The sequence below is a fragment of the Sturnira hondurensis genome, unplaced genomic scaffold, assembly GCF_014824575.4.
Source record: "Sturnira hondurensis isolate 20B ecotype Veracruz unplaced genomic scaffold, ASM1482457v3 Scaffold0006413, whole genome shotgun sequence".
NCBI classification, from domain to species: domain Eukaryota; kingdom Metazoa; phylum Chordata; class Mammalia; order Chiroptera; family Phyllostomidae; genus Sturnira; species Sturnira hondurensis.
Window position 1 is genome coordinate 21,174,714 of NW_028079044.1, and position 12,436 is coordinate 21,187,149.

Below are 12,436 nucleotides of genomic sequence, written 5' to 3' on the forward strand. Positions count from 1 at the left end.
ATTGTTCCCTCTTGGACCCCTTCCCCACATACAGTGTCACAACTCAGTGATGTGGGTTACCCCTCCCATGTCAGAGAAACACTGATAGTAGTTTCTACTTAGGTGAACACCTAAGGCTCCACTCCTCATTCCGTAACAGGTGTGCTGAGACAAAAAAAATGGCCCAAATTAAAGAATAGCTCAAAGCTCCAGAAAAAATACAACTAAGTGATGAACAGATAGCCAACCTATCAGATGCACAGTTCAAAACACTGGTAATCAGGATTCTCACAGAATTGGTTGAATTTGGTTGCAAATTAGATTAAAAAATGAAGGCTATGCCAAGTGAAATGAAGGAAAATATATAGGGAACCAAAAGTGGTGGGAAGGAAACTGGGACTCAAATCAACAGTGTGGATCAGAAGGAAGAAAGAAACATCCAGCCAGAAAAGAATGAAGAAACAAGAATTCAAAAACATGAGGAGAGGCTTAGGAACCTCCAGCACATCTTTAAATGTTCCAACATCTGAATTATAGGGGTACCAGAAGGAGAAGAGGGAGAGCAACAAGTGGAAAACTTATTTGAACAAATAATAAAGGAGAATTTCCCCAATCTGGCAAAGAAAGTAGACTTTCAGGAATTACAGAAAACTCAGAGTCCAAAAGAGGTTGGACCCAAGGAGGAACACACCAAGGCAAATCATAATTACATTACCCAAGGTTAAAATGAAGGAGAGAATTCTAGAAGCAGCAAGAGATAAGGGGACAATCACCTACAAAGGAGTTCCCATCAGACTGTCAGCTGATTTCTCAAAAGAGACCTTACAGGCAAAAGGGGGCTGGAATGAAGTATTCCAAGTCATGAAATCCAAAGACCTACAGCCAAGATTGCTCTATCCAGCCAAGCTTTCATTTAGAATGGAAGGGCAGATAAAGTGCTTCTCAGATAAGGTTAAGTTCAAGGAGTTCATCATCACCAAGCCTTATTGAATGAAAAGTTAAAGGGACTTATCTAAGAAAAAGAAGATTAAAAAAACATGTACAGTAAAATGACAGCAACTCACAGTTATTTACAGCCACACCAACAACAAAAGCAAACTAAGCAAACAGCTAGAACAGGAAGAGAACCACAGAAATAAAGATCACATGGAGGGTTATCAATAGGGGAGTGGGAGGGGGAGAGAGGGGGGAAATGGTACAGAGAATAAGTAGCATAGATTGTAGGTAGAAAATAGACAGGGGGAGGGTAAGAATAGTATGGGAAATGTAGAAGCCAAAGAACTTATATGTATGACACATGGACATAAACTAAAGGGGGAATGTGGGTGGGAGAGGGTGTACAGGGTGAAGGGAGGTGAAGGAGGGAAAATGGGACAACTGTAATAGCATAATCAATAAAATATATTTAAGAAAGTAAATACTAAAAATAGCTTTTCAAAGACAAATCTTGTTTGAAAATGTTTGTGAAAATGTTTCTAATTGTAATACATCTTTATGGATTCTGGTCATTTGGGAATGAAAAAATCTATGTTCTCTTAAAAAACATTTATGTTGGTCAAGGAAGAAGATTCCAGTAATAGTCTACAAAATAATGAAAATCAATACATTATGTATCTAAGTATATAGATCACCGTCAATATAATGCCATCTTTATATTTAAAAAAGTAAATGTAAAATCAAATGATTTCATTATTTAGCCAAACATTTTGGATAAAGAAAAACTACAAGTAGAGGAAACATGGTGAAGAGAAGAACAAATAACTAAGTTAGAATATATAATAAAACTGTTAAATTAAAAATAGAAAAAATGGATATATTTCTAGTAAATCCAGTTAAGAGGGGAAAAAAAACTTAGTAAGACCTATTAAAGCTTATAAGGTAGACTAGTACAACTAGGGAGGCAATGGACAAAGTTATAATAGTACCAGCCATCAAAAAGATTTCTGGACTGAATAGATTCACTGGTGAAAGCCTTTATATTTTTAAGGGAAATTGAATTTCCTTGTGTAAAATAAATATGGAACAAAGTTACGTATGGAATAAGGTTAGAAAACAAAGCAGGCATTCTAAAATACTGATTAGTTATAACCTTACTATTACTATATATGAGTGAAGATGTGAAAAAGTGTGCTAGAGTCCTGGCTAGTGTGGCTCAGTGGAATGAGTGCTGACCTGCGATCCAAGGGACATTGGTTCTGTTCCCAGTCAGGGCACATGCCTGGGTTGTGGACCAGGTCTCCAGTAGGGGAGTGCTCAAGAGGCAGCCACACATTGATGTTTCTCTCCCTCTCTCCCTTTTCCTCTCTAAAAATAAATAAAATCTTTTAAAAAAATTGCTAGAAGATATGATTGAGAGTCTGATCCAGTACTACCAAGTAAGAAATGTGAAGATGTTACAATATAAAGAAATTTTTTGCTATACTTTACCAGATTTAATTGAAAAAAGAAATGAAAGAGATGTTACAGCTGATAGCACAGAAATACAGAGGATCATAAGAGACTGCTAAAAACAATTATACACTAACAAATTGTGATGACCTAGAAGAAACAGGTATTTTTCTAGAAACATACCATCTACCAAGACTGAGTCCAGATGAAATAGAAAATCTGAACAGACCAAATATTGGTAAAGAGTCAGTAATTAAAAACCTTTCAACAAATCGGGGTCCAGGACCAGATGGCTTCACTGGTGAATTTTACCAAAGTTTGTTAATACCAGTTCTCAAACTCTTCCAAAAAAAAAGAGAAGAGGAATTCTTCCAAACTCATTTAATGAGATCAGCAGTATCCAGATGCCAAAACTAGACAAGGATGCCACAAGAAGAGAGAATTATAGGCACGATCTCTGATGAAGAGAGATGCAAAATCCTCAACAAAATATTAACAAGCCGAATTAAACAGTACATCAGAAGGCTCAGACAACACGATCAAGTAGGATTTATTCCAGGAATGCAAGGTGTTTCAGGATCGTCAGGTTAGGCAGTGTGATCTACCACATTAACAAGATGAAGGATAAAAATTATATGATCATCTCAATAAATGCAGAAAAAGCACTTGACAGTATTAATCATTTATTTATGATAAAAGTTGAACGAAGTGGGTATAGAGGGAGTGTACCTCAACAGAAGAAAGGTCCAAATCATATATCTGAAATATATGACAAGCCCACAGGTAACATCATACTCATACTTTGATTTCATCATACTTTGGTGAAAAATTGAAAGCTTTTTCTCCAAGATCAGGGACGCTGACTGACAAGGTATCACTCTTGCCACTTTTTTCAACATAGTTGGAAGTTCTACCCAGAAAATTTGGCAAGCAGAAGAAATATAAGGCAACCAGATCAAAAAGGAAGTAAAACTGTCTCTACTTGCAGATGGCATGATACTCTAAAAGTATCTATGAGAAAGAACTATTATAACTTGTAAATGTATTCAGTAAAGTTGCAGGATGTAAAATCAGTACACAAAAATTAGTTGTATTTCTAGATACTAATAATGTACCATCATAAGAAGGATTAAGAAGAAAATCCCATTTATAATTTTATCAAAAAGAATAAAACACCCAGGAATAAATTTAACCAAGGAGGTAAAAGATCTGTACACTGAAAACTCTTAAGACATTGATGAAAGAAGCTGAAGGAGATACAAAGAAATGGAAGGATACTCTGTGTTCATGGATTGGAAGAATTAATATTGTTAAAATGTTCATACTACCAAAAGCAATCTACAGATTTACTGTGATCTCTATCAAAATTTCAATGGCATTTTTCCCCCACAGAATTAAACAAAAAATCCCCAGATCTGTATGGAACCACAAAAGGCCCAGTATAGCAAAAGCAATCTTGAGAAAGAACGAAAGCATCACACTCCCTAATTTTAAACTATTGGGTTGGCCAAAAAGGTCATACGGTTTTTCCCACAATTTTCATTTTCACCAGTAACTTTATTGATTTGGATATTTTGAGTGTGTCAACTATTTCCTGCATGGTATAACGTTGATTGTTCTTAATTAATGTCTCAATTTGATAGTTCTCAACTTCTTTTGGTCTACCCAACCTTGGAGCATCATCCAATGAGAAACCTGTAGCACAAAACTTCGCAAAATGCTTTTGACACTTTAGATCAGTCACCGTACCTTCTCCATATATGGCACAAATCTTTTTTTGTGTGTGTGTTTCAGTTGCATTTTTACCTTTCTTGAGATAATAAAGCATAGTATGCTGAAAATGTTGCTTATTTTTTATCTTAAATATTAAAATGGCTACACAGAAATTCACCAGTTTTGGTAAGGTTTTTTTTTTTTAGTGAAAGCTGATACGACCATTGTCACAACGCAGTCTAATATTGTTTCAAATGGAGTTAAAGACAACTAAATTCTATTAGAGGCATCTTATGGAAAGAAAATCCAAAGGGACCTCTTGGCCAACCCATGTATTACAGAGTTACAGCAATCAAACCAGTATGGTATTGACATAAAGACAGCCTCAGAGATTAATGGAACAGAATAGAGAGCCCAGCAGTAAACCTGTGTATAAGGTCAATTAATTTACAACAGAGGAACTAAGAATACACAATGGGGAAAGAACAGTCTCTAATAAATGATGTTGGGAAAACTGGACAACCATAGTCAAAAGAATGGAACTGAACCATTATCTTACACCATACACAAAAATTAACTCAAAAAGGATTAAAGACTTGAACATAATGCCTGAAACTCTTAGAAGAAAACATAGGCAGTATGTTTTCTCTTTGGCATAGGCATTAGCTGTGAATTTTTTAATCTCATGCCAAAAGCAAAGCAGCAAAACCCAAAAATAAACAAATGGGACTACATCAAATTAAAAAGCTTCTGTACAGCAATGGAAACCATCAACAAAATGAAAAGGCAACTTACTGAATTGGGGAAATATTTGCAATTCATATATCTGAAAATGGATTAATATCCAAAATACATAAGTAACTTATACAACTCAATAGCAGAAACCAAAGAATTAAAAAATGGCCAACAGATACATGAAAAGATGCTCAATATCATTAATTATAAGGGAAATGCAAATTAAAACCATAATGAGTTAATATTTCACAGCTGTCCGAATGGCTGTTATGAAAAAGAAAAGAGCTGCCCTGGCTGGTGTAGCTCAGTGGATTGAGCATGAGCCTGCGAACCAAAGAATGGCGGTTCGATTCCCAGTCAGGGCACATGCCTGGGTTGCAGGCCAGTTCCCAGCAGGGAACGCTTGAGAGGCAACCATACATTGATATTTCTCTCCCTCTCTCCTTCCCTTACCCTCTAAAAATAAGTAAATAAAGTCTAAAAAAAGAGAGAGAGAAAAGAAAAGAGCCCTGGCTGATGTGGCTCAGTGCATTGGGTGCTGACCTATAAACCAAAGGGTCACTAATTTGCTTCTCAGTCTAGGGCTCATGCCTGGCATGCAGGCCAGGTCCCCGGTAGTGTATTCATGAGAGGCAACTACAAATTGATGTCTCTTTCCCTGTCTCCCTCCCTTCCCCTCTCTCTAAAAATAAATAAAATCTTTTTAAAAAAGGAAAATAAGTGTTAGTAAGGATGTGGAGAAAAGGAACTGCACTGATGGTGGGAATGTAAATTGGTACAGTTACTGTGGAAAACACTATGGAGGTTCTTCAAGAAATTAAAAACAATTACCATATGATGCAGCAATTCCTCTTCTGGGTATTTACCCATAGAAAATTAAAATACTCAAAAAAATGGGGGAACATCTACTCCATGTTCACTGAATTTTATTATTTCTAATAGCCAAAATATGGAAACATCCTAAGTGTCCATTGATAGATGAATGACTGAAGAAAATGTGGTATATACATACAACAGAATGTTATTCAGCCATAAAAGGAATGAAACCTTGCCATTAGGGGCAACATGGGTGGGCATTAAGGGTATTGTACTAACTGAAATAAGTGAGACAGGGAAAGACAAATACTGCATGGTCTCGCTTATATGTGGAATCTAAAACAAAACAAAAAAACTAAGCCTTAGATATGGAGAACAGATTGATTTCGGGGTGGATGGGGTAGGGCATGGGTGAAAAGGGTGAACTTTGCGGGTTTTTTTAAATTATTAGTTTAAATAAGTTAAAAAATTGTAAATGTTCATTAATCCTAGTATGAGTGTTGTATGACAGAATATGTTAAAGACTGCTAGCAAATGTGGTTGGAAGTCTGATCTACCACTGCCAAGTAAGAAATGCAAAGATGTTGCAATATAACGGAAGTTATTGCTACACTTAATCAGATTTAATTGGGGGGAAAAAGCTATGATGTAGTTTGATCAAATTCAGTGCTCACTCCTAATCAAATTAATTCAATATGAAAATAAAAGAATGCTTTTCTGGCATCATAGAACGAATATTCTTAATTAACCAATACCAAATTTAGAAGAAAAATAACCTTATAAAACTTGTTTTCATTAGTATTTAATTCAACTTTAATTTAACATTGCTACATAATATGGTCTGAGGATTGGTGCCAGTCCATGAATTTCTTGTTACTTACTGGTTTTTCAAGAGATAAGTACAGAAGTTGAGATGGAATGTTTAGAAATTTTTATAGCATTTTGACAGTGTGATCTTACGTTTTTTTTTTAGAATTAAAAATGAAACACTTAGGCTTGTGTTTGTATTTTGGGCTTAAATTTCCTTTTTCTAGTTTTTAAATTATTTACTTACTATTTTTAGTAACATTTTAATAAGATGTCTTCCTGTGGTGAATTAGAAGTAGGAAAAACTGGTCCTTCCCATAGTTTTTTTTTTTTTAGTTTTTATTTATTTATCTTTAGAGGGGAAGGGAAGGAGAGAAGTATCAGTGTATGGTTGCCTCTCGTGAGTCCCCTGCTGGGAACTGGCCTGCAACCCAGGCATGTGCCCTGACTGGGAATCGAACCACGATCGTGTGGTTTGAAGGCCTGCGCTCAATCCACTGAGCTACGCCAGCCAGGGCAATTTTTTGAAGTATTGCTGTGAATCATGCCACTAATGTAAGAGTATAAACATTTGGAAGACAACTATCATTATCCATTAATAATAATTAATGGATATTCATTATCCATTATCCACAACATCCATTTATGGATGATATGATACTGTTATTGAGAGGAGCAAAGAGTCAATGGAAACTGGTATAGCTAATAAAAGTTCAATAAAGTGGTCACATGTAGAGAATATTGTAGCTGTAGGTTTGGATTTTTTTCAGTATTATTATAATGAAATTGTAAGAATTTTATTTTATAGAACCATATTTATTCATTGATGAGAACCAATTGTTCAGGAGTCACTGGCAGATTCAAATTGTTAAGAGATGGGTATGGGGTATAAAATAGAGTTAATATTGTGAATAACAAAAAGAAAAGCTTTACTTTTTATAAACTTTGATGAGAATGTTATCCAGTAGGAAACGTGTGAGTGGATATTTTAATCTGGATGTTAATATTTATTTTAATTCAGTTAATAACTTAGCATATTTTCTTTCAAAATTATTGTTTTAGAAAACAGAATCTTGGCATTTTCTTCCTCAAGAAATCGACTCTTCCTACACCTCGGATACAACCCAGACCAGGTTTAAAGTGAGAGAGGAAGGGACAGAAATGACAGACTTCCCCTCTGTGGAGGAAGGTATATTGACCCAATCAGAAAATCAAGTAAAGGAACCCAACAGAGATCTCTTTTGTTCTTCATTGCTAGGTAATGCCTCTTTTTAAAAAACCTAGTATTAATACTTCTTTTAAAATCCTTACTTTTGGAGGACCTCAAGTCCTGCATTTAAATCCTTTCTTTTTTTAAATTTTATTTTGTAATGTATTTTTTCCCATTACTATTTATTTCCTTTATACCATCTCACCCTCTTCCTGCAAACCACACTGTTGTCCATGTCCATGAAATCCGTTCGTGAGTTGAGGGGCTCTGTAGTACCCTATTCAGAGATATTAAGCTATTTTTGGTTTCCATACAGTCCAGCTGGTGTAGTTATGTAAAATGTGCAGTTGCCTCTCATTTTATCATACACTAGTGCTCACAGAAGACAGAAAGTTGGTAACTTCCTCTCTGTGGTTATGCCTCCTCAGTCCTGAATTTGTGGAAGTTTTTCTTGGGGTAAACCGTATATAAAACTTTGACTATTTAGTAAATACAAGCAAAAAACATGTTCATGCTTACCTTATTAGATTCTTAGAATTGATTACAGCATATGTTATTCTCAGTTTTCAGACTCAAAAATTGAGATAAAAAGGTTAAATTACTTGTCTGAGGTAGTTCTTATTGCTTTCCTTTTCTGTATATGGAACTGATTTATTAGTTCTTCACAAAAGGTAATCTCTCAGTTCCTGTCAAATCATCAAAGTAGGAGATAGAATAAATTGTACTGTTAACTATTTGGACCATATGAATGCTTTGTGGATATGTATGAGTGCTAAACCAATATGGTAATTTAAATTTTTTTCATGCCTAAATCATAGTTCAGACAAATAGTACTTTGTACTTCCTTCCTTCAGAGTTTTTTTCAAATATTGAAAAAATACTACCACCAGATTTTTTGGAATTAGCTGTTGTCAGAGAAATGGGTTCAGTCATAAAGTTGTCTTGTCAGAGATTTTTAGAGGAGCAGGAATAGGAGTTAAGTTCTTTTCAAACAGGCTAATGCTATTCTAAATATTAGTGCCAGTGTATTCTGTGATGTGGATCATCAAAGTCAATTTTAATTTCAGTTTCACATTTTAAGAAAGATGTTGACAACATTAATGTTCTTTTGTGGGAGGAGATGACTATGATAGTAGATGAAAGAGAAGACTTTGCTATGATCAAGTATTCAAAGAGCTGTCATGCCAAAGAGGAAGCAACTTATTTCATTCATTCATTTATTTAACAAATATCTAAGTGCCTATTGTGTGTTCGATGCTAGGAATATGTAAATAAAAGCTATTGTCTTCGGGGAAGACAAACCAGCAAACAGAAAATAACAGACCATGTATGAGTACTTTACTGATCTGTAGCAGGAGTGTGCAAACTACAGGCCACAGGTCAAGGCCTGATTTTTTTTACAAGCTAGGAATGGTTTTTGCATTTTTAAAGGATTATAAAAACAAACAAAATGTATGTGACAAGAAACCACATATGACCAGCAAGCCTAAAATATTTACTGCTTGGCCTTTTACAAAAATATTGCTAATCCTTAGTCTAGAGGTTAAAATGAGAGTACATATCTTATTAAAAGGCCATTTTAGACTTGATAAAGAACTTACCCTGTCCAGTGTGGCTTAATTGGTTGGACATTGTCCCACAAAGTGAAAAGTTACTGCTGTTCCATTCCGGTGATGACATGTGCCTGGGTTGCAGGTTCAGTCCCTGGTCCGGACACATGCAGCAGGTATCTGATCAATGATTCTCTCTCACACTGATGTTTCTCTCCCTCTGTTTCTCCCTCCCTCCCACTCTGTCCACAAGTAAAGAAAATCTTTTAAAAAATAAAGAAGGAACTTACTACTGGAGCCATTTATTAGTGCAAAGGCTACTAACAAAAAACGTGAGCCTATGTCATGGCAAAGTGTCAAGTAAAATTCTCTAAAAAAAAAATTTCAGTATTTGGTAGGAGATTGTGTGTTTGGCTTCTAAAATTTTTTGTAACAAAGTTTTATAACTGTCTTCTCATTTACTACAGATGAAGCAGAACATTTTTGATTTTTAGAGCAGACCCATAGATCTTAATGATCACAAAGAAATTTCATCATTGCTATTTTGTTATGTGTGAATACTGCAGTCATTATGGGACATTAGTCTCCCCGCTGGCAAGTGTCATAATGAAAAGTAGTGCCAGAACAGTTGGATATCTCAGAAAAAAAAGAGTGATCCAATCAGCAGTGCCCAAATGTGAGGAAATGTGGGGTCTTTGTGGAAAAAAAAAACCCTTAATGATTCTTGGAGGGGTGAAGGACTTAACCAAAATCATGAAAACAAGGTTACAAAGGTTTATGACTGAGTCCTACACTCAAGGCCAAAGAGGAAATACCAATTAGTCCTTGGTGGTAAAAATTTCTCTTTTTTAATTAATTGATTCAATAAATAAATAATACATTTATTTTGAATGCTTACTAAGTGTAGCAGGTATTTTGCTAGGCACTGAAGATACAGCTGTGAGTAAAGTTCACATGGAGTTTTCAATCTAGGTGGTAAATGGACAGGCAAAATTAAAACAAAACTGGGGTATTTATGATAGGGAAGATATATAGTTGTTGTAGGCATTCTGACATTAAGAAAGTAAACTGTAGCAACAGTATTATTACATGCATATTGAAAGAACCGTTTAGTTTTAGCAAAATATAACCCATCCAGTTAAGTTAATATTAAATAGGATACTATTGGTTGTGTAGAGTTGTTTCTGTTAATATTTAATTTTTTGCATTTTAATTGTGTGACTGCTATAAGGAATAAGGAGTTTATACCTATTTTGTATATATTCAAGGGCATTCTAATAAGAATTATTTAAGCTGGCATTCAGGAATTCACAAGGACTTTTTTTCTTTTTAAATTAACAGTTCTTAAACTTTTTGGTCACAGGACTGACTACCTGACTACTTCACACACTAAAGTTACTGAGGACTCTAAAGACCTTTAGTTTATGTAGGTTATTGATATTTTTCCATATTAGAAGTTAAAACTCACCAATTAAAAAAAAGAACTCATTGAAAATAACCTTTATTGCATTTAACATAAACGACATAGTTTTTTAGAATAATAGCTATACTTCAAAACCAAAATATTTAAAAGAGTATTATTATTTTACTTTAAAAAGTCTGTAATGTCTGACTTTATAGAAAACAGGTAGTTTCTGATACCTGCTTCTACATTCCATATCATACTTATCACTTCTGGAAAATACCACTGTACTTTTGTGAGAGGATGAGAGTGAATAAGGCAAATGACATCTTAATATTATTTTGATAATAATTTTGACCCTAGGCACCTCCTGAGAATGTCTTAGGGATGCCAGGGAGCCCATGAACCACACATTGATGTAAAATGGAGAAAAACATTCGTGATGGTTAAGAGCACTTGCTAAAAATTAGTGTTTAGGATCAGATGTCACTGTAGCACTTATCACTGTTTGAATGTGGGCAGATTACTTCATATTCCTTAAGTTTTGTAATCATGTTTTCTCACCTATAAGATAGATATAATAATACTTACTCATCCTTCAAGTGTGTCATGAGGATTAAGTGAAATGTAGGTTTAGTTGCTTAGACCCTGTCAGGTAGTTGCTGCTGCTGCTGTTGTGTTACCATAGTAAAGCTTGTAGAAACTTCCAGATGGCAGCATGTTTAGGTTCTTTAAAGTATTATGTGAGTAAGCTAAAAAGTTGATTTTTAGTATTTTCAACATTTTCATATTTGAAACTTTGCAGTCATACAGGACAGCTTTGCTTCTCCTGATTTGCCTTTGCTGACATGTTTGACACAAGACCAAGAGTTTGGGCTTGACCCCTTATTTCACCAAAGTGAACTAGATTTTGTGCCTCTGAGGTAGGATGATTTATGTTTTTATTTGCATGTAACCTTTCTACTCTTTCTTGTTCTTAGCTACTATTAATGTTAATGACTTCAGCCTAAGGTGAGACTTTGAGGTAGGGGTTAGATGGCCTTAGCTTACACTTTGAAGGTAACAAGACCCTGAGTTAAGTAAGATATGATGCATAGCAGTTTGGCATAGTAACATATGTATGTGTAAAGATGAGCCAGGTTACTGTAGTGTATTTGAAAATAATTTCTAATATATTCTAGCATTTCAGCCATCTTTTAATTTAGAAAGCAGACCGAGTTTTTCTTTTTAATAAATTTCCCCTCTTGCTTTCCATCACCCAACCTCATTGTGTAAAAGGCGTTTGTTCCACTTGTTTGGCACTTTCATTTTGGGCAGCTGATATTGAATGAGCCTCATCTGATAGGTGTGAATATGAAGTAACAAGATTTTTCTAACTGACATGTCTAAATTAAAAATTATTCTAAATGAATATTCTTTAGAATAGTCATAATGGGAGACAGGTCTGGAATTATCCAAGAATTACAAGTTTTCCTCTTTTAGAACAAAAAAAGACACCTTAAATTAAGAACTGTAGGTGTTTACTGAGTAAAAATTTCTGCCCTTCTACATGTATTACTTTAAAATTACTTTAATAAAAAGTGTTTTGTACACAACAACCAACCGATGATTAGATTACTGTTGTATTTTGAGGGGGATGGGGGAAGTACTCTTAAACTACTTAAGTGGTTTTCAAGAGCTAATGAACTAGTAAAAGAACTAGTTAAATGAATTTTAATTTATAGTATATGATAAATCAAACATTTTAAATAGTAAAATTTGAATTTTTTATTTAAAGAGCCATTTTTTGCAATATAAAATTAGTCATATTTTTGGCAATAATGGTTTAGAGTAGCC

The 12,436-nt window shown here is 34.6% G+C and overlaps 1 protein-coding gene across 7 annotated transcripts in view; it reads left to right on the top strand.

Moving 5' to 3' along the window:
• Positions 1 to 12,436, top strand: part of ALMS1 (ALMS1 centrosome and basal body associated protein) — a 203,738-nt gene that overhangs the window by 23,900 nt on the left and 167,402 nt on the right. For 4 of the 7 annotated variants that reach the window (XR_005066793.1, XM_037048203.1, XM_037048204.1 and 1 more), the window contains exons 3-4: positions 7,501 to 7,627; positions 11,406 to 11,523. Coding sequence is in view for 6 of the 7 variants with exons in the window: in XM_037048203.1 (XP_036904098.1) it covers positions 7,501 to 7,627; positions 11,406 to 11,523 (245 nt within the window). In the remaining variant the exon portion in view is untranslated. Of the gene's footprint in view, positions 1 to 7,500; positions 7,697 to 11,405; positions 11,524 to 12,436 lie in introns of all 7 variants that reach the window. The other 3 variants (XM_037048206.1, XM_037048208.1, XM_037048207.1) reach the window with 1 other exon arrangement.